At 39.3% G+C, this 22,579-nt stretch overlaps 1 protein-coding gene across 5 annotated transcripts; it reads left to right on the plus strand.

The window, feature by feature from the left end:
- The first annotated feature begins 2,122 nt into the window (after positions 1–2,122).
- On the plus strand, positions 2,123–22,350 carry HDAC10 (histone deacetylase 10). 5 transcript variants are annotated; one of them, XM_031046316.2, is made up of 21 exons: positions 2,123–2,625; positions 2,778–3,097; positions 3,939–4,073; positions 4,878–4,974; positions 5,651–5,748; positions 5,825–5,929; positions 6,132–6,200; positions 6,828–6,954; positions 7,476–7,541; positions 7,924–7,983; positions 8,331–8,420; positions 9,416–9,522; positions 11,186–11,253; positions 11,800–12,073; positions 13,802–13,892; positions 15,454–15,536; positions 16,036–16,089; positions 17,621–17,705; positions 18,128–18,313; positions 20,097–20,256; positions 20,856–22,350. In XM_031046316.2, exons 2-21 carry the CDS (start codon positions 3,033–3,035, stop codon positions 20,879–20,881), a joined length of 2,046 nt encoding a protein of 681 aa, XP_030902176.2. In that variant the 5' UTR covers positions 2,123–2,625; positions 2,778–3,032; the 3' UTR covers positions 20,882–22,350. The 5 variants fall into 5 exon arrangements, with proteins under 5 accessions (XP_030902176.2, XP_030902177.2, XP_012983739.2 ...); XM_031046317.2 differs by having other exon boundaries at positions 3,031–3,097; XM_013128285.3 differs by having other exon boundaries at positions 2,124–2,427; positions 3,031–3,097.
- The last annotated feature ends 229 nt before the right edge of the window (positions 22,351–22,579 follow it).

Genomic DNA, 22,579 nt, shown 5'->3' on the forward strand with positions numbered 1-22,579 from the left:
ATACTTATCACATTATTTGTAAAAAGATGATTATACTTCTCATGACAAACCTACCTTGTAAATAGGAATGTATTATAAGTGGAATGTAAAGTCTTAATGTGTTTTAAAATAGTATTATAAGTTGAACTTAAAGCCCAGTGTTATCAGGCCTCTTTTCTGTAGTGTTACAGCTAACCACATGAAGTTTGAACTTGGCCAATCATGTATAAATACTTCTTTGAGTTATTGCAAAAGAAATTTTTACTATGTGCAAAATCTAGCATAAAACAGTTGTAATCCAGCTGACTATCTTAAATATATATTTCTATACAATCTGTTCAGCAATTTTCTCCAGTTACCTAATTTTTCCCTTGCTTAATGTTTCATTAGCACACATCATTTTCTCCCATTAGAGTATTTTAAAGAAAGGCAGCCCTCTGCTGGTCGCTTTTGCCAGAATCAAAGTAAAATAAATAGGAGTAAGTAGCTAAACACGATGAGGCTGGCCCCAGCCACAAGAAGATTTGATCATTGTGTGTCATTTTACAATGACAGAGATGATAGTGTTCAACTGGAATCACAGTCAAGTGCCTGCTACTGAAAGGTCTTTTTCGTTTTCAAACACATTACAAAAGCCAATGTATAAACTTCACAAGTTGTCTAAGTGGTCTGCAGGGAACTAATGGAGTGATAATATTCAAGAAATGAGAAATATTACAGGTACCACATGATTAGCATCCTTATTGTCAGTGCAGTACACTAATACTAAAGACTACATGAAGATGGCCAGACCTTGGCTTAATTTTAGTTTTATAAATGTGAATAATAGACAAAAAAAACCAGGCAATTGATAATACTCAAATTAGAAGCTATTTCAGCAATACAGTGTCTATTATGGTAATATTTTCTTGAAACAAATATGACAATGTTTATGGTCAGTAGCTTTCTAATAGTGCCATCTGTACTGCTCTGGGGTCCTGCTATGCCATCCATAAGTGCAGGTTTTATGCATGCTCCTGGAGGCACTTGCTCCATCACTTTCTACCATGAACTGTAAAACTAGCAGAAAGCGACAGGAAAAAAACATTGACACAGTCTATGTTCAGTTTATACTGTATAACAAAGTCACTGCTTAGCAAAAAGTAGGTTGTTCCAAAGCTCTGTTCACCTGATCCTGCTGCGTCTGGCCTGGTCCCTGCAGGAAAGGTGGTAAATATTTAAAGGCAGCTGGCTGCTAGACACACACCGGCTGCTGCTGGAGAGCCCTCCCCAGGCTGCTCCTCAGCAGCCCGCTGGCATGTGACCCCCCCTCGCTACTGACAGGCTGGAGCAGAGAAGGCTCCAGAACACCTTAGAGCAGGGCTCAGTGCCTAAAGGGGGCCTACAAGAAACCTGGAGAGGGACTTTTACAAGGGCCTGTAGTGACAGGACAAGGGAGAATGGCTTTACACTGAAAGAGGGGAGATTTTAGGGTAGACATGAGGAAGAAATTCTTTACTATTGAAGGTGGTGAGGCCCTGGCACAGGTTGCCCAGAGAAGCTGTGGCTGCCCATCCCTGGCAATGTTCAAGGCCAGGCTGGATGCGGCTTGGAGCTACCTCGTTCTAGTGGGATGTCTCCATGACCATGGCAAAGGATTGGAACTGGATGATCTTAAGGTCTTTTGCAACCCAAACCATTCTATGATTCTATGATGACCCGCTTGGAGCTGGCAGGAGAAGCATTGGCACCTGGGGTTGGTGCAGAGAGGTTTGGGCTCTGGTGCTGCCTGCTGGGAATGAGATTCTGGTTGCTCTGCAAAAACAAAGGAGCAATCATTTTAGTTAAAGTTTTTCTTTTATTTCTCTCTATATTAAAGGACACCCTGCAGTCCAGGGGTTCTGGGTTTGTTTGTTTGTTGCTTGCTTTGTTGCTGTTCTTGTTTTGGTAGGTTGGTTGTTTTTATTTTTGTATTTCTCGTGGATTTGTTACGTACTAAAAACCTGGCTCTCGTTGAACCAGCCTTGGCCTGACAACACAATCCAGCCTGCCGGGGACACTCCCGAGTGCTCTGGCAGAGCGAACGTTTCCTTGGTGTGTCCTTGCCGGGGCGCAGCGGTGTGCGGAGCCGCGGTTCTACCGAGGCCGAAGACCAGGCTCAGGGTTCGAATCCCGCTCCCGCCGCCCTCAGAGCCGGCCGCAGGGCGGGGACTCCCGCCGGCACTCCCCGAGCCGCCACCGCGGAAGGAGCGCTCGGCCGAGCTGCGGCCCTCCCGGCGGCTGGGCCCAGGCAGCGGCTCAGGCGACCCGGCTTCCTGCCGCCTCCGGAGGCTGGGACCGGCCTGCGGGGGTGTCCCGGGCGGGGCAGTCCAGTCCCACCCTGAGGCGTCTGGGGCTTTCCCGGCAGGCGGGCGGCGAGGAGCGGAGCGGGCCCTCGAGTACACGCCCTCCGGCGGCTCCAGGGCTTCGGTGAGGCGGCCTGGCGGCCCATTGTGCACCTTAACCCTCTTTTCCACACCAGTTTCTTTGTTTCTCTTAAATGCCTCGGGGGTTTTGAAAGATCGATGGAGTTGAACCCGTGGTGTATATAATCCAGTTTTTCAACTTCGTGGCTTTATAACTCAAGTTTTCACAAGCAGCTGTTTCCCCTCACATCCACCGTGTCAGGTAAGTATCTGTGTGTAATGGCAGATGAGGAGGCCGGTGCTCAGGTCCTCAGCAGTCCTTGCAAAGCTGCGCGTGGACTAGAGGGGCTTGGAGGGGTGACATACCTCCTTCACCTACACCACAAAGCCGTGGACCGGGTCTCCAAAATGCAGGTAATTTTGAATCCTGCCTGCGTGCATCCGGTTTCAACTTTGCATTGCTGCTTGGCTCCTCCAGGAGGAGTGCTAAGTGGTTTTCTTTGGTTTTGTGCTGCAAGTACAAAGCCTAAAGTGCAGAATTGTCCTGCAGCAGGTATGATGTGTACATATATTCTCACTAACTAATATAATATTAAATTTGTTTTAAGATATGTTTATTTCCTGCCTGAAATACGTGTCTTGGGATTTTTGTTTTGGTTATCTCTAGTAATGGCTTCGGGAACAGCACTGATTTATGATGAGGAGATGACCACTCACAAGCTACTTTGGAGTGAGTAAGTCACTGCTGTCGCTTTCAGTAATAGATTCTTACCAGGACTTCTGAGAGAAGTATCAAGTAAATGCAGATTTTGTAAATGTAATAGGAAACACGCAGTAGTAGATAACACTGTAATTTTCCTAGTAAATGGGAAGTCTTTCCTTTTGTAGAGAAGTTTTTATTCCCAGTTTGCATCCAGGTGCTGTGATGATAATCTGAAACTGGATTTGAGAAGCTGCAGGCCTTAACAAGAAGTGTTAGTTTTAGGCATCTGAGTAGCCCCTTAAATAAAATATTTTAAGCTAATTAAATAGTTTATAAACCTAAAGGATCATTTATCTTGTAGATATGATATGTGTTTATGAGTATAGGTGGATATACTCACTCAGATAAAAGCTGACAATTAAGTAGAAATTGGTGTATGACACTTGCTTAAATTTACATAAATTAGGCCAATACCTTTGCAGTACTCAGAGTACCAGCCCACTGTTGTCTTCTCTCACAAACCCATTTCTCCCCCATTCACCTTCATTGTAATCTACAGCTTATCATCATTCCTGCATCTGTGGTTAAGCATTGTTACTTTCAGTGGAGAGCAAACAAAAAATGATGCTGTTGTGTTTCTTTTTGATTTCAGAACCATACATATTTTTCAGCTTGCATGTTTTAGACCCAATGTTTGGCTCAATTCCAAAGCCAGAAGTGTTTAAAGACAATTTCTCTTTTACTTCCCTGTATCGCTCTATGAAGGTAATGAATCTTTTTGCAATGCAAAATTAAAAGCTAGGCATTATGAAGTGTATTTTTTAGCTGTGGTAGTATGATTTTATAGTGATAATATTATTGCTTATTTTTAGTCCTGTTTGTGATATTGAAGTGCCAGAAAGGCTGTCCTCCTCCTATGAGCAGCTTAAGTGTTACCATTTGTTGGAAAGATGTGTCCATGTGCCTGCCAGAGAAGGAAGCGAGAAGGAGATCCTGTTGGTTCACAGGTCTGAAACCTACTTTCATCACCATTCAGATTAATTAAATGAAATAACAAATCTCATACTTCTAGGTCATACTTCACTCCATTTGAAAAGATCTGCTCCAAAACTTCCAGTAATTTCAATGGAAAATGCATCACACTCAAAGTTAGACAAATGATGTTCAGTATGGTGTAGGTGCTGAAGTATGAATCTGCTATTCCACTGAATCCCCCTTCTCACTCTTTGGGTTCTTAAGCAATGAATGCTGATTTATACATAGGATCAGGAGTAAACTTCTAATCAAAATTGTGAAGAGACTTCAAAATGTGTAAAAAAAGAAAAAAAAAGAGTATTTCTTTAGAAATATAATAACTTTCTGTTTCTCCCAAGTGTCTTTGAGATAGAGCAAACTGAGCAGAGAAACTTCACAGCTAATTCTGTGGGGGAACAGCAACTTGCCCATTCTAAAGTCATGGCAATCTGCTCTAGTATTTTTCAGTTCAGTGTGATGATTTTGCAGCCAACTGCAGATGGTTCTGTGTGTTGCTTGTACACTCATTTGCCTTTGTCAGGGAGCATGAGGGCAACCTTCTGAGAGGCAAGGGGAGTTGGGAGCAGAGCATGATGACATATAAGAGCCCTTACTTTCAAAGTGTTCCTTACTTTTTTCACTATACCCTGCAACTGGCATTCCAGAGCACCTATTGGACTTGCAAAATCTCACAGAAACACCTTTTTAACATACATTCTGCTACTTTTCATTGCATTTCACATTTAAAAAACCCTTTTTAGTTGCTTAGTGAAGTGTTTCAACTCTCTCCTCTGCAGTTCAGAATACTTAGAAGTGGCAAAAAGCACCCAAACAATGAATGAAGAGGAACTGAAAAAAGTCTCTGGAAATTATGATGCTTTCTTCTTTCATCCGGTGTGTAAGTTAAATTGCTTCCTCTGTGGGGTGTTACAAGTATTTGTGTTACTGCATCCATCCAGTTGACGCTTTCCTAAGTACAGCAATATTTGCAATACATGTTTTTGCTATTTAAATATAGACTTGCATTTATTTATGATGTTATCTGTTTAAAGTTTAGTATAATGCTATAATTTAAATTGGCTAAGTGTCCTGTCATCTGTTCTTTAATTATATCATGCCAGTATTGCTCACTACCCAAATTTTAGCTCTTTTTGTCACTTAATGTCACTGTAGACGATTAGTGAGCTACAAATCCTGTTTTGGTAACAGTTGCTCTTGAATGTTGTGCTACGTAATGGAGGTGAGGTCTTTCATGTTTTGTCTCTGTAAGGTTTTATTTCTTACTCTCAAAGATGCCATGTTATTCCATTAGTCAGTTCAGTATGTCCATCCCATGTTTTTTAACTGCTCCAGAGAGAGCATCCTTATAAAGGATAAGGTGATCACAGATAAATCTAGTCAAAAGCATATTGGAATCTGTGTTGTAATAATGCTTGTAACTATCTACATGCAGCCTCAGTTGGGTAGAATTATCTCCAGACAATTTGCTGTTGGGGTACAAAAGCATGTCATGTGTGATTAATTCAAATAAGCTCATTCGTGATTGATGGCAACTATGAGTTTCTTTCAGAACACTTACCGCTGTGCCAGACTAGCGGTAGGAGCAACTTTGCAGCTGGTGGATGCTGTGATGTCAGGAAAAGTGTGCAATGGAATGGCATTAGTGAGGTAAGAAAATAGGTGAGAAAGTTTTAACTTCTTACCAAAAATTCTTTTGTTGTAACTATTTAAAACTTTGGTTTAGACCTCCAGGTCACCACAGCCAGAGAAGTGCAGCTAATGGGTTCTGTCTGTTCAACAATGTTGCTATTGCAGCAGAATATGCAAAACTGAAATACGGTCTACAGAGGTAAGTGTATGATTGGCTCTAGAGAAGCTTTTCATACCCGAGTTTTGCATTTAGATAACTCTGACATAGTACTGTTTTAGATTAATTTCTAGAGCTTTCTGGGCATAATATACGTTTGGGGTCAGAAAAATGTCTCAATCCGTACCTCCTTTAAGATGCTGTGGTGGTTCTGCTGAATGTTCTCTTTTACTGATCTATGCAGAATCCTAATTGTTGACTGGGATGTGCATCATGGGCAAGGAATTCAGTATATATTTGAAGAGGATCCAAGGTCTGAACAATTTTATTTTTTTTATATTAGCCGGTAAAAGATTGCTTATCTCTGTAGAGAATAAGATTTCTTAAATTTCTAAAATTATAATTTTACAAAACAGTATTGTTGCTGTTTTAGTCATTGCTGCTTTCTATTTGTTATGAAATAGAGGGGGAAATATAACAAAAATATGTAAAAATGTTCTACTGTAAAGAGTAGCAAACACAAAATGACTGATATAATTACCTTGGTTTGCCAGTAATAAGATCTCTTCATGCTAGTATTCAGGCAGTACATCTATTCTCTGTATTCACATGCCTCTCAGTTAAAGTATTCAAGTAGTAGTTGGATAAAATACATGAGCTTTATATTGTTTTCAGAAAAGCCACAGAAGTGGGTTCTAGAAACAAGTCTGTTCTTCTGAAAATGCCCTGTCTTTGAGCTGAATGGAGTGCATGCATCCAAGAAATTTTTAGCGGGTTAATTTTGCTGTAGGACCTACTATGCTAAGTTTCACAGTCCAAGTCCATTAAGAAAACTGAGGAGAAAAGACAGTCTTTCAGTCAATACCGTCACCAGGTTCAGGATATAAAGTCAGTTCCAGAATGCTTTTGTCAAGTTGGATTTGTTTTGTATATCTTTCAGTGTTTTGTATTTTTCCTGGCATCGTTATGAACATCAGGAATTCTGGCCATCACTCAAAGAATCTGATTATGATGCTGTGGGTCAGGGAAAAGGAAAAGGTTTTAACATAAATTTGCCTTGGAATAAGGTAAATGTTGTTTACAGCACAACAAAGCAAATGCACTAGCTTTGTATCTCATGCTTTATATAATGCTTTCTGAGAAGTGTACTGCTTTGCATCCTTGGCAGATGTCTCAGCACAGTGTACATCCTTCCTGTCATTGGAATGTCTGCTGAGAAATATGGCTCAGAATGTGATAATGATTTTTTGGAGTTTTTTAGGGGTTTTTTTGTTTGGTTTTTGTTTTGTTTTGTTTTAAATAGGAAGATGTGCAGATATGTGCATATTTGTTTTTTCTTTAATATCTTGCCTGGCCATCAAATCGAAAAGTGTTTCAGAAGATAATTACATCCATCCTTGCTTAGCAGAGAACTGAAGCTCATGCTTAAGTGGCTATTAATGCACCTTACTTGAACTTTTTTACATTAAGGTTCCCTTAACTTTTGATAGTATCTTTCACAGAATGACACCGAATCACAGAATCAAGAAACCTTAGAAAATTTGTTATTCCAACAGGAAAATACAGCCTTATTTCTGATATTTTGTAGGTTGGGATGGGAAATTCAGATTATCTTGCTGCCTTCTTCCATGTGTTGCTTCCAGTGGCTTTTGAGGTATTTTTTTTTCCTTCTCTGCTGTATGAATAGCAAAACCAAAACCTACTTCCTAAGTACTTCTTAAGCAGATACCGTTGAATGCTGTAGAAATACAGGAACTGCCATTAGCGTAGTTAACACCTTATTTCTGGTGATATGATTGATGTCCTGTGAACTGAATAGTATTTGAGGAATGTTAGCTTTTAGATATTCAGTACTTTATCTGCAATTTGGGAGGAATGAAAAGAGTGTGAAAGGGTGATCTTAGTGTTTAATCAAGCAGAATCTTTGTGTTCATATTGTAGCCGAAATAACAGCTGAACATGGTACAGTTGAATTCCAGGACAAAATTGAAAACAGGACATAAGAATATGCTACAACTGTCTCTGTTTTATAACAGTTTGATCCTGAACTGGTCATTGTCTCTTCTGGATATGATTCTGGAATTGGTGACCCTGAAGTAAGTAACTTGTGGCCTTTCTGTTGTCAGAAATGAATCTATTTTGATCTACCTCTTCAATGTCCTACTACTATCACTTTCTCTGAGCTACAAATACATGTTTGAGTCTTTAAGTTGACCCAAAATCATTAAATACTACAACAAAACATGTAAAGGCAGATTATTTAATAGTTATAATTATATTGGGGGGTTGCACTTTTAAAGCAGTTAGTTCAGCATTTTGTTATACACAATGAAAGGCAAGTGTTCCCGTATTCCAACTCAGACTCATGTATTTCAGATTGTATGGGGTTTTTTTACCAATGTTTTGTTTCAAGGTTTAATCTCAAAATGTTTCTTTGATTTAGGGTCAGATGAATGCCACTCCCGAAGTTTTTGCCCACCTTACCCATTTCCTGATGCAGTTGGCTAATGGCAAGCTGTGTGTCATCCTAGAGGTAATGACTTGTAAAACATAGTCCCAGGGGAAGGATCTTTGTATTAGAGCCATGTAGGGCAAGATAGAAGCTAGGAAGTAAAACTTCTTAACAAAAAAAATTATTCTTTTTATGTTTTGAAAATCAGGAATGCAAAAATGGCTAAGGTTTGACAGGGGTATTATACATTAAAAGAAATATATATCTTAAAAACTGGGTTTGGTTTGTTCTTTTTTTTAACTTAACATTTTGAAAAAGGAGCATATGGTCATTGTCAAAAAAACCCATATCCTCCACAGATATGTTCAGTTCTTGTGAACAGTGACTAGCCTGCTGCTCTGGATAGTCCCGCACTCATTAAAATGTACTTAGTGAATAAGTTGCATTACCATTACAACTTATGTCTTACTCCAGGAGTGCTTAAAAGCCCTTAACCTAAATATACTCTTAACTTGGTAATGGAGCCTTTACTAAATTCCCCTCCTAATGCCAATGGTGTGACTGCTCCACAGGTGGTGTGCAGGAAGTCTGTCATCTGCAATCTAGCAGTCTTCAATCTGTCTTCGGTTGTTCTCCAAATTCTGCAAAACCATTGGGACATCATATCTTAAAAGTGTCAGCTTAGGGAGATTTCCCATACACAGACATTTTAGAAGACAGTGACAATATTTGCTTTCTAAGGAGTCTTCCATCAGAATTGTTGAAGATAGCATATCACAGATGGGAAAGGAGAAGGCATATTTCCAGGATTTGCATCACAGAGTCATGTCTGATTTCAGAAATTAATTGAACCATGATAAAATGAGTTAAACCATGGGATGCAGTGAATTTCAGAAAACAGCCTCTAACTTAACTGGTCTTATATTGGAAGTCATTGACTTAGATGTACTTGCTTATCATTTTCCATTTCTGTAATTTCAGATATATTTCAAAAGTTTTATTGTTTTCCATTATGATATTCAGAAGGATGTTACAAGTACTTTTTCCTTAAGTGACGTGAAATACCTTTTTTCTAGGGTGGATACCATTTAAAGTCATTGTCTGAATCTGTCTGCATGACTGTAAGAACTTTGCTTGGAGATCCTATACCTCAAATAACTGGAGAAATGGCACCTTGCCTAAGGTAAGCATATGAAGAATTTTAGAACCCCTCATGTATTTATCAAGAGAGGTAAAGATGTGCATGCTTTGAACATTTTGCTTAAGCGAGGTTTTAATGTGATGCTTTATATCATGCTTCAGGAAGTGGTACACCTGGTTTGGTGGTATATTAAGGTTTTAATATGATGTTTTATGATATATTATTTTCTGCTCTGGATAACTTTCAAAGAAAAAAAAAGTCATCCAAGGTACAGTTTTGTATACTTTTGTTTCTGAAATTACTTCAAGTTGAGAGAATTTAGTGGCCTATAATTTTATGCTGTTCATCCTTGGACCTTGTTATCCTGTAGAAATCTGTCTCACTCAAGGCTGACACAATCCTGTTGTAATCAGGGCAATACCGGTTAATAACAGCCAGCATTTGGGAAAGAACGTAATAGCAAGGATTAGTTCTTCAGACTTCAAAGCCATTTCATTGCTGTAGTACAGCAATAGCTGGAGCTGACCTTTCTCTTGTCAGTGAGAGCTTATCCTGTGCGGAGCCAGTTGTGATGACTCCTCCTGTTTCTGGAATTTGGAGCATCACAGCCTGGTGTGCAAAAGCACTTGACCTGAACCAAGATAATTAAACTTTGAGTCTAACTTCTTTTTGGAGACAGTACGATTGTGTTTGCACAGTGGTGAATCTGACCTAGTAAAGCATTCTGAATCTTGGGCCTGAATCATTCCCACATCTAAACAGCACCTTTCTCTCTACCTGTCTATACTATCTCACCTACATCGCCAAGTTCCATCCTCGGTCCCTCTCCCACCTCAATAGTTGTTCTGAGCTTTTTTCCAGTAGTAATATTCCTCATGCATTCTGATGGCAGCTCCTACCAGTTGGCTGCATTGGTTAAAACTTAGAGTTCAGATCAGTCAGGGAAGTGGTTTAAATATACACAGACTGTGAGCAGAATTGGTTTGGTAAACTCTGATGGAGCAAAGGTGGTTATTTTGCTCCAAGCACATCTCATACCCCCTCTATCACTTTTTCTCTACCAATTCCAGCATCTGTTTGCTGTCATCATGGGTAATACAGAGTTGATTACATATTTATCCATTATATTAGTCAAGCACCTGAACACCTTACAAATAATCTCCAAGTACACAGAATTTCACCTGGGTTTAACATGATCTTAATTATGTTTGTAGGATAGCTGATGTAATAGGACCATTTTTCAGTAGTGCTGCAAATAACCAGTGATAAAAGGGATTTCAACACAAAGAATAGCAGGGAATGCATTTTACTTGGTTACTGAACAGATAGGCTTGCTTTTGAGTGAATCCGATGACATCTTTACATTGTGTAGATAAAATGTCTGACAAAGACAGGTGGAAGCCTGCCTCTCCTGAAGTCAGGCACAGGTGTGCTTCCTCCAAAATCAAGGTTGGGATTTCACTCGGTGTGTATAAATGCGTGCACATACTGCATGTGTTGCTCTTCACTCTTCTTTCTTTGACTCTTGAATCTAATCTTTCTAAGCAGTCTGCCCAATGGCTCTCATTCTTTTTCTGTTCTGTATTCTCAGAGGAGACCAGAGCTTGTTCATTTTCAGTTGGATTTTTTTTGGTTTTGCTTTGAGGTAAATTTGTTTCCTTTATTTTCATTACTGCTGATACTGTTAATCCTGTTTCCCTTGTAGTGCTGTTGAATCTATTCAAAATGTGAGAGCAGCCCATAAACCCTACTGGAAATGTTTGATGTATGAAGGTAACTGCTTCTCTTTCGTCAAGCAAATGTGATTAGTAAATGGATTCATACAGAAATTCAAAATGATTAAGATTAATACCAATGGGTTAAAATAATTGAATTACCAGTTATTCATCAAGTGGCTGATGAAGCAGTTTGAAGCTTCATTCGAGGCCATGTCTTCAGCTGGTCTGAAAAGAACTTCTGAAGCTGATGTTTGGCTTGATGATGATGTTTGCATAATGGCAAAAACTAGCACTTTGATATCTTTGTTTGAGGGTGCTGTTCTCTGTGTTGGAAGTATGGGCATAAGATTTATGGTAATTTATGAACTTTTGCTAGATTAAAACAAATACAGCAGCACTGAAAAGTAACATCTGTGGCAAGAAACATTGTAGCTAGTGCATAGAAATAAATATGCATATTATGAATACAGATGTTTCATAATGTACATCTGTACATTAATAATAAATATAATTGTTGTAATATATGTAACCAAATGTTAACACACTGCTCAGGGATTAATACATGTTAAACCCTTCTTTTTTTTTCTTTTTCTCTCTTTAGACACATCATTTTTACAAAACCTGAGCACCAAATCACACCTACTAATGAAAGCTGATCCAAATCCTTCCACAGATAATGAATCTAAGATAACTAACAACAACAAAACTGTTGAAGTAGAAAGGTTTTTGGAACTGCACATGAAAAACGTTCTATTTCCAGTGCCTCCCATCAAAACAGCAACAACAATTGACTCTAAAGGATCAGCACATTTTCTCCCTGGACCTGTTCATTTGGTGAAGGAAATGGACAAAAGTGAAATCAAAGCTCTTGTCAGGTTGGTGCTACTTATTTAATTTTCAACCTAATTATGAGAATGAGAGGTCTCTGTGCAGATTGCCACCTAGCTCTGTCTCTGCCATGGCCATATTTTAGGCTTTAGTCTACTCAGTTATAGCCAGAGTTTCTTCTTTTGAAAAATTAAGACACTGGTGTTAGTTATCATTCACAGCCTTTAGTTCTTTGAAGGACTTAATCAAAATACTTTTAGATAAAACTGTTTCAGTGGAGATAGAACAGTGTTATCATCTTCCTGATAGAGCTGGGGTTTTGAGAATCAACATGTAGCACCTATATCATAGAATAATAGAATAGTTAGGGTTGGAAAGGACCTTAAGATCATCTAGTTCCAACCCCCCTGCCGTGAGCAGGGACACCTCACACTAAACCCTATCACCCAAGGCTTCATCCAGCCTGGCCTTGAACACTGCCAGGGATGGAGCATTCACAACCTCCCTGAGCCTTTGTGTTTACAAATATGTAAAGGGTGGGTGTCAGGATGATGGAGCTAGGCTTTTTTCAGTGATATCCAGTGATAGGACAAGGGGCAATGGGTGTAAACTGGAGCATAGGAGGTTCCATGTTAACATCAGGAAGAACTTCTTTATTGTAAGAGTGACAGAGCACTGGAACAGGTTGCCCAGGGAGGTTGTGGAGACTCCTACTTTGGCGATATTCATGGCCCGCCTGGACAAGTTCCTGTGTGATGTACTCTAGGTTACCCTGCTCTTGCAGGGGGGTTGGACTAGATGGTCTTTTGAGGTCCCTTCCAACCCTCGGGATTCTGTGATTCTGTGGGCAGCCCATTTCAGCACCTCACCACCCTAAAAGTAAAGAATTTCTTCCTTATATCCAATCTAAACTTCCCCTGTTTAAGTTTGAACCCATTATCCTTGTCCTATCACTACAGTCCTTAATGAAGAGTCCCTCCCCAGCATCCCTGTAGGCCTCCTTCAAATACTGGAAGGCTGCTATGAGGTCTCCACGCAGCCTTCTCTTCTGCAGGCTGAACAGACCCAACTTTCTCAGCCTGTCTTCATATGGGAGTTGCTCCAGTCCCCTGATCATCCTCGTGGCCTTTCTCTGGACTTGTTCCAACTGTTCCATGTCCTTTTTATGTTGAGGACACCAGAACTGCACACAGTACTCCAAGTGAGATCTCACAAGAGCAGAGTAGAGGGGCAGGATCACCTCTTTTGACCTGCTGGTCACTCTCCTTTTGATGCAGCCCAGGATACGGTTGGCTTTCTGGGCTGTGAGCGCACACTGAAGCCAGCTCATGTTCAGTTACTCATCGACCAACACCCCCAGGTCCTTCTCCACAGGGCTGCTCTGAATTTCCTTTTTGCCCAACCTGCAGCTGTGCCTGGGATTGCTCCGACCCAGGTGTAGGACCTTGCACTTGGCATGGTTAAACTTCATGAGGCTGGCATCAAGTGTGTCAAGGTCCCGCTTGATGGCGTTCCTTCCCTCCAGCCTATCAACAGAGCCACACAGCTTGGTGTCATTGGCAAACTTGCTGAGGGCACACTCAATCCCACTGTCCATGTCACCGACAAAGATGTTAAACAAGACCAGTCCCAATATTGATCCCTGAGGGACACCACTCGTTACAGGTCTATATAAATGTTACACCATCAGTATTAACTGCAAAGTACTGTTAACTGTGTCCTTGTTGAACGCATTGCCTCTAACCTAAGTTTTCTTCATATCATTTATTTTACAGTGGCTTTTACACAGACATTGTGAAAGACGACAAAACTCTGCTTTCTCTTGGCAGTGTGTTGGCTGTCCTAGATAAAATACTTAAGAAGGAGGTAATAAACTTTCAATCTTGTGGGTGGAGAAAGCTAGGAGATGAGTTGGATTCCTCTGACTTTTCTTTCTACTGTATTGTTGTCCAGATATTAGTTACTATGTAGTTCACAACCCTCCTATCCTCAGCTAGAATGTGCTTAACTACAAGAATATTCAAGATGAAAAAAATTATGTAGGGATCGTGGTTAACCCAAAGCCATCTTTCTAATGATCTTTGGGTAAGGCATTGTCTTGCCTAAAGCATATGAGCCAGTGAGAATCTTCTCATCACTCTCAGACACAGAGGCGAGTCATGCATTCTGTCTTCCGGCTGAGGGGAGCAGAAGCTGGTGTGTCAGGCACTAGTGAGCAGCAGCAAGAAATCTGAACACAAAATGTCAAGAATTTTATCTCTTAATGCACAGTTTTGCCTCCTGTCTTTAGGGGAGACTTTACTTCTGCATTACCTTTCATTCCAAGATGCCATGCTATGTGCAGCTGCACCCATTTATCTGTACAACAGTTTCCTGATAGTAAATTTTGATTTATACATGCACACACCCTCTGCCAGCTAGTGGAGCTGTTAAAACCCCCACTGTATGCTGTGATTCTGAACAGAGTAATTCCAGCTCGGCATTCTGATTCTTGCAGGGTCAGGAATGAAGAGAAGGCAGGCTGGGAGGGTGCATGTTTGTATTTATGTATAAAAACTTGGAGAAGCAAAGAGGAAAAACTGCAAACAAGTTAAGAATACTACATCATCATAAATTAGTCTTTCCCTTTGAATAAAAAGCTCTTTCTAAAGTATCAGGCCAGCAAGGAAGAGTAACTGCCAGAATGCCCTCTTTCTTGTAAGCCACCTTCTTGCTTTTGAAAGGGTTGTATGTAGATCTCAAGGACAAACTTCTAATGTAGACTGCTCATACCTCCAGGAAAGACTATAAATAGACAGGAAAAAATAGTAAAGAAATAGAACTTCCCAGGAGCTACAGAAGCTAAGCTGAGCTTTTTGTGTTGACAAATACAAAGAGGAGTGAGGAGAAAGAGCATGCATTATCTTTTTGCTTAGCTTTCATGTGGAGTTCAAAGCACTACACAACATAAATGAAACATGAAAGGCTGAGTGAGTAATACTGCCATTGAATTTTCCAGAAAGGAATAGTTTGCCTAGGTTAAGGAAAGAGTCAGAATTAGAATTCAGGGATGACCTCCTTTTCATAGGATGTATATTTCTGGTGCAGTTTGCTTACTGGCACACTGAGTGTATCCAATCTGGAGGCTATCTAAGAGAACCAGTAAATATGACCTTCCCCTGCAAAAGCTATTTTTACAGTTGCCTTTTAGCACAGCACCATACTTCTGAAGTTATAGGATAGCTCTTGGCATAACAATCAAATATGGCCTTTCTGTAGAAAATTAATTAATAACATTTTCTTAACCCTACTATGATAGACCAATAAGATTCCTTTCATACAACAATAGCTTTGTTTGAATGTTACATCTAAACAAGAAAAAAGATAGTTGATAAAAAAGGCATCATCTTGTGCAGCACTAATTCTGAATGAAAAATCTATTTTGCAGGTATGCAATGGAATTGCAGTATCCCCCACTGCTGTGTCTGTTGCTGTTGCACTGAGACATTCTGTTCAGTTTGGATTTCAAAGGTGAGTTTGTATCTTTTGCATTTGGGGATATTTGATAAAATGTAAAAATATGACACTGGGTGTTTGAAGTATGGCAAACAGCCTTTGACACCTTAATTTTAAAACAAATAGCATCTTCATATGCAAAGAATTTTCAGTATGTAGTTTAGGCAATATTGTAAATGCCAGCAAACCCCTTTTACTTTACCAAAGGCAAAACACTTGTAAGGATGACTGCTGTGCCAGCCTACATTTTCTTTGTCAGATTTTTAATGTCTTTGGTCCAAGTACATTTTCTTGGTTTCATTTTTTTCTTGAAAGTATTTGGTGGGAGAAAAAAACTTCCCTTGAGCTGTCATAAATGTTTTTTCTTTGTACTTTTAATGGATCAAATTCAGAAACAATATACATTATTTTTATGCATGTAATCTACATGCAAACTCTTTAAACAAACTGCACTAATAGAAAAAAAATACTTGTGGATGTAAATGTATTTAATACTTCGCTTTGTTTTCCGCAGAGTGCTTTGTATATTTGTTGGAGACATGCAAATCATACCAAATGCAGAAGACGGGTGAGATTTCTCTTTACTTCATAGAATCATAGAATGTTTTAGGTTGGAAAGGACCTTAAGATCATCTAGTTCCAACTCCTCTGCCATGGGCAAGGACACCTCACACTAAACAGTGTTGCTCAAGGTTCTGCCCAGCCTGGTCTTGAACACTGCTAGGGATGGAGCATTCACCACCTCCCTGGGCAACCTGTTCCAGTGCCTCACTGCCCTTACAGTACATCCTGAACTTCCCCTGTTTTAGTTTGAACCTGTTATCCGTTGTCCCCTTGTATCACTACAGTCCCTGATGAAAAGTCCCCCTCTGGCATCCTTGTAGGCCCCCTTCAGATACTGGAAGGCTGCTATGAGGTCTCCATGCAGCCTTCTCTTCTCCAGCCTGAACAGACCCAACTTTCTCAGCCTGTCTTCATACAGGAGGTGCTCCAGTCCCCTGATCCATCCTCATGGCCCTCTTCTGGGCTTGTTCCAACAGTTGCATGTCCTTCTTATGCTGAGGACACCAGAACTGCACACAATACTCCAAGTGAGGTCTCACGAGAGCAGAGTAGAGGGGCAGGATCACCTCCTTTGACCTGCTGGTCACACTTCTTTTGAGGCAGCCCAGGATACGGTTGGCTTTCTGGGCTGTGAGTGGACACTGCCGGCTCATGTTCAGTTTCTCATCAACCAACTTCAGGGAGTAACATCCCAAAGGCTTTATAAATGTTTATGAGTTGTCTATATGTATGATGAAATCTGCACCAAAGAATCAGTTGGGAGATGATGTTCATTGAGTTTAGCATAAGACAAAATACAGAACATCCTCAAATATATCTCTGAAGACAAACTGCTATCTCTAATGCCACTTTAAGATTTAGGTTTAAAGAATACTCCCTCTATGTTAATTGAAAATTAGAATGTTACTGACGTAGAATATTGAAAATATAAAGTAATAAAGAAGACATGTAATTTGCCCTAATATAACTAACATTATCGTTAGTATCAAATTGTATGTAACAAAAACCCCAACCCCCCAGAGATTTGGTAGTGGCCTAAGGCTGACATCATGTCAATTCTCAAAATTAAACATCCTTAGGCAATAGCCACAGTCTGCCTCTATTTGCAGCATTCCAGATTGTGAATTAGGGCTCATTTTTTAAAGCATTTCTCTGTGTGATTGGGACTTCAATAATGTGACCTTTTCATTTGAGACACTAAAATGACTAAAAACCATGTGCACAGTCTTCCTATAACTGTAGGGGGCACATCCTGTTGATGCAGAGTTCCTTATTGGAAGTAATATTTACTTATCTATAACTTTTTTTTTGCCACTTCCCCTTTTTCTTAAAAGTAATTTATCCATAGTTTTCATGGATAAAAACTATCTCAAAAATTATTTCTATTTTAATTAGTGTTTACATTAAGGCATGTACTAATGCAAATGGTTACTTGCTCCCATGTTATGAATTTGTATTTAATGAATGATGAAAGAAAAGTTCTTTTTTATCTCATTAGAAGTTGTTGGTTAAATACTCAGACATGTTATTTACAGAAAAATACTCCTGGTACATATCTGTGAGAAAGAACAGTTTGGAAAGACCAGCTCCAAACACTATATTTCTCTAAGCTGGACAGAGGTAAGATTCACTTTCTGGGAACAACATTAGAGAAAAATGTTTTAAATAGTAGAATATGTTTACAGATTCATAAAATGTCACTGAGAATCACACCTTTCACTGCAGTTTCGACCTTTGAAAATACTTCCTTTTCTTGCCCTTGCCGGGGTACTACTTCACAGATCTTTATATTAGAATGCACGGGGCTGTGGAAACCTTCAGTAGCTACTGTGGTTCATCTTCAAGAAGGCAGAGTTAAAGTGTGAAGACATTCAAGAAAAGATAAATAATCTGCATGTTTAATGTAAAATTGCTGTGAGAACAGATGAGTGTCCAATTTCCTAGGTCAATCAAAAGTTTTTTGAGATTCATGTTACTGGTTTGGTTTATATCTGGGGATTTGGGGCTTTACATTTGTGCTAAACTGTTTCTTGTTGTTAAAGGATGCCAAAGGAAATGACTTCTTTTCTGCTGTACTTGGAGTAATTCTTCCTGTAGCATACAGTTATCAACCAAACTTGACAGTAATAGCTGTTGGACCAAACAGGAGCCTTGGAATGGGTGGGATTTCTCTGCTTTTTGCTTTGCTACAAGGATTAGCCGAGTCTCGCATTTTTGCAGTGATCGAGGTAAGAAGTAGTGCTAAGCTGTGATATTTCAAAGTGGCTGGGACAGAACTGAAATCAAACAGCAGCACATGTAGTCTGAATTGCTTCCAGGCTGCCTAGTAGGAGATATTGGCTGTACCTATACTGCCTTTGGTACCTCTGAGTTCATGATGCAAGCAGCCTAAATTTCTTTCTGTCCCGAGAACAAGACACAGCTGAGTACTGAGCTGTGGGCCCTTTCCATGACTGAGAAGCTGAGGCATGAATGCAAGCCCATGGTTATGTCTATGAACAGTAGATGTTCTGACAATTTGCTACAACTTCTCTTTCCATCTGGCATTCATTCCTCAAAGCTGTCTCCTGAAAAGAGATGCTTGTGTCATTTGTATGGCCACTTTCCAGGAAATGTGACTGTAAGTGTCCCATTGGCCTGTTTATCATAAAACACTAAATTTCCTCTCCTTCTCTCCCCCATGCTGTACTTTATCACACATGATTTCAGTCATGCAGAAGGTAAATCAGAATGGCACATATCGTTTAAGTGGCCTTAACTGCCGTAATGCATAACTGAGTCCCAGTGTGTTTCTGGTAGAGAGCATGGCAAAGGAAATGAATATACGGATCTTTCCCTAGTCTAGTTTTTCCACACATCACCACCTCAAAGATTTCTAAATTTAGGAAGTCAGAGGCTGTATCCATACCTGTGTGTGGTAAGTGCCAGTGAGCATATCTTCCATGAATTTATCTAATCTCTTAAAGACCTCAGTTTACACTCCTGGCCTCTGCAGCATCCTGTGGCTGTAACACAATTGCTGGCTGTGTTCTGTGAAACAGTAACTTTTGATTGCTTTTGTGCCTTCTAGCTCTTTAATGAGAAACAACAAATAATTGTTCACATATTATTATCTGTTCCCCAGCAAGTATCCACTTAAAAATATTCATTTAGCTGCCAGTTAAGTGGGTTTTGACATACTTAATTCTGTAGTCTTCTCAAATGTCATTTGTTTTAATTTGCAGTGCTGATATGTAAGTTGTCCAAGTTACAATAATTTGTACATTGATATGCAGTAGACATGAATAGTGTATTTGCATGTTACTAATTAGGAATATGAAATGGAAAGAATTATTGGTATTCTAAAGGGAAATTGGGAGACAAAAAGGAAGTTAGGTATACATCATTACAAAATGGCTGGTACTTTTATACTGGTACTCTGCAGGTAGCTCCATAACAATTTTATGTAATGTTTGGGGAGTTTCTAGTGCACATGTTTGGTTTTTTAGAATAACTGAAAAATACTTTTGTCTCTTAAAAATAAGATAGTGTTGTAGTCTTCTGAATTAAATAATCTTCACATGCTATTGAAATTTCACAATAGAATTTCTGTGAGCAAATGATATTTAAACTGTCAGAGTCCAGAAAAGTCACTTCTTGACAAAGGAAAATATATTGCTATTTTCTACCTAGAGAAAGTAAATGGTGCATGAAATAAACAAGCTGCATGGTCCCCTTCCTGCCTAATATTTTCTGTCTTTAACCCAGCATTATTTCCTTTCAGTCACTAAAGGAAAACCAAGATTCCTTCTCTATCTGAAAGAAACAAATTTTGCAAGAGATAAAAAATAATTTTCCTTTTTCAGTAAAACTTCTCCATTTTGACACATTTTTATTTGAAAAAGGAAAGTTGCTCATTCTTGCTACTAATACCAGTAACTTAACTTCAAAAGCTTATTTTAAAGTACTCCATGTATGACTGAAGCAAAGAAAGTTTGGTTACCGGGAATATTTTTTTTTCTTCTTAAATAGGATACGGAGATAAGCTTAGTGCAAAGTGTAGCCAAAGCATTAGTGGGTACTTCTACACCTCACTTTGGAGTTTTTGTACCTCCTACCCAGGAAAAAATAAATAAAATAAAAATGTTAAGAGACCAGTTTCAGCAGGAATGGAAAATGCTTCAGTGCTCAGGTAAGCTGTCTTGTTTTATCTTTAGATATGCAAGTTTCTGAAAAGATGGTAAAAAACAGCTTGATCCTTGCAGTGAGTGGGATATTAAAGTCAGTGGGAACAATTGATCTAATGTGAAAAACATGAAATTCTGAATGCTTTAATTCTGCCACTTCAGCCAGAAAGCACCAAATTTCATAGCATAGGAAGTGTACCCTTGGGAACTTTGCATACTGTTACTCCAAAATGTTAAATGCTTAAAGAACGGTTAGTAAGATGTGAGATGTGCACTGGCTCTGACTGCTAATGTGTTTTCTGACTATAGTGCAAAATCAGGTGACACTTTCATGCGTTTATCCCATCCACAAATAAATTCACTGAACTCAGTAGTGATTAGTCATGCTGAGGTACTGCATTTGTGCAGGAATCAGATAAACTTTTGTTTTTCAACAGAAAAAGCAATGATAAAGATGGGCATCTCTCTGAAGGAGAATGGGCATCTCTCCTTCAGAAGCAATGGCCAACAGCAGTGTTCTAGTTCCAATAAAAATGTTCTTAGGGGGTTGGGAATTGGGGTATGAGCTTTGATTAACAATTGTTTTTCTTACTGGTCTTTTCAGTGAAGGATGGGATTTCAAGAAATTGAATTCAGAATCATTTTACACAGCAGAAGAAAATGTGTTGCTGTTCATGTTGCCTTTTAAATCACCAGGAAAAGAGCTGGTCAATCTCTAAACAGAGTGAGACTCATTCACAGTTGTCTTCTGTTTTTAAAACAGTTTAAATGAGTATTTTCAGCTGGAGAACTCTGCAAATCCTATATTGGCAGTAGTTATTTGGGACTGACACCTGAAACAATTCCTGTACTTCATGACTACAAACTGGGGCCTGTGTCGTTTGTGACATTGTAAACCAGGCTTGCATATGCAGTAGCTTGACTCAAGTTCGAGAATTCCAGAAGACAGGCATCTGAAATGAGCAATCATAACAGCCAAAACATTTTACTATACTATTCAATATTATGCAAGAGTGCTTGCACTGCTGCCACCACCACTGCTTCATTGGGAGTTTAAGCTTAACAACCATTATCATCACAAGTGTGATATAGGACACGCACACACTGTAGGTGTTCAGCTGCTTTTCTTTCTTTTTACAACTGACAACTACCCATTAGAAAAATTAATAGACAATGTTAGGTGAATCCTTTATATCAGATTATGAAATAAGATTTCACTTGTGATGATAATGGGCATGGGCATGAGCAAAAAAAGAAAAATTGCATTTATAACCTGACATAATTGAATAGAGCAGTGTAGAGGGGACTTCACTCACCCCTCTTTCCAAACATAACTTGTTTCTGTAACAAATAAAAACCCCAAACCCCCAGAGGTTTGGTAGTGGCCTAAGGCTGACATCATGTCAATTCTCAAATAGCATCCTGTGGCAATAACCACAGCCTGCTCGTTTTGCAGCATTCCAGATTGTAACTTAGGGCTCATGTTTAAGAGCACTTCTCTGTGTGACTGGGACTTCCATAATGCGACCTTTTAATTTCAAACACTAAAAATGATGTTTATACTGGTGTTGCTGCTGGGATCAACGTGCCATTATTTTAGTAACTAAATCTGCCTTTGCAGTTTTCTGTTCTCGGTGATACCCTTCTCATTGGCACTGCTTTTCAGTTACTGCAGGATGGGAAATTATACCAAATCCATACCCAATCCTTGAACATTTTGAACTGAAAATCTATTTCAAGAGAAACTAAAAACCATGTCAAGCATTTTCACAAATGAAAGTTGAAGACAATGAAGATATTCTGCTTTAAACTCAACTTCAAATTCCAAAAAGTAATTACTTTAAATTGGAAACTGTGCAATGGCAAACATTAGCTTCAAAACTTTTCAGAACAAATTTTTCTTGCTAATTATTCTCTCTCCTCTGGAAAAAAGAAATAACTAAATAGATAAACAAAATTGACAGTTCAGCATTTTCAAGGGTAAACCACAAACCCAAACATTTTCTCAGAAATAGCTCTTCTACTTGCCTTCATTCAGCTGAATTTTCACATGGTTTGAATTGTGAAATGTCATATTTTGCTATGTATTTTTCTAAGATCTTGATGCATTTTATTAAAATATGAATTAAGATGAAAACCGTGTACTCTTGGTAGAACTAGTTTGTAAGCGTGGTCAGAAGGCTGCAGCTACATTGTGCAGCTTGGGCCCCGACCGTGGTTTACTGCTTTCTGGTAACGTGAATGAACATGAGCCAGCAGTGTGCACTCACAGCCCAGAAAGCCAACCGTATCCTGGGCTGCATCAAAAGGAGCATGACCAGCAGGTCG

Source organism: Melopsittacus undulatus, chromosome 5 (assembly GCF_012275295.1).
Source record: "Melopsittacus undulatus isolate bMelUnd1 chromosome 5, bMelUnd1.mat.Z, whole genome shotgun sequence".
NCBI classification, from domain to species: domain Eukaryota; kingdom Metazoa; phylum Chordata; class Aves; order Psittaciformes; family Psittaculidae; genus Melopsittacus; species Melopsittacus undulatus.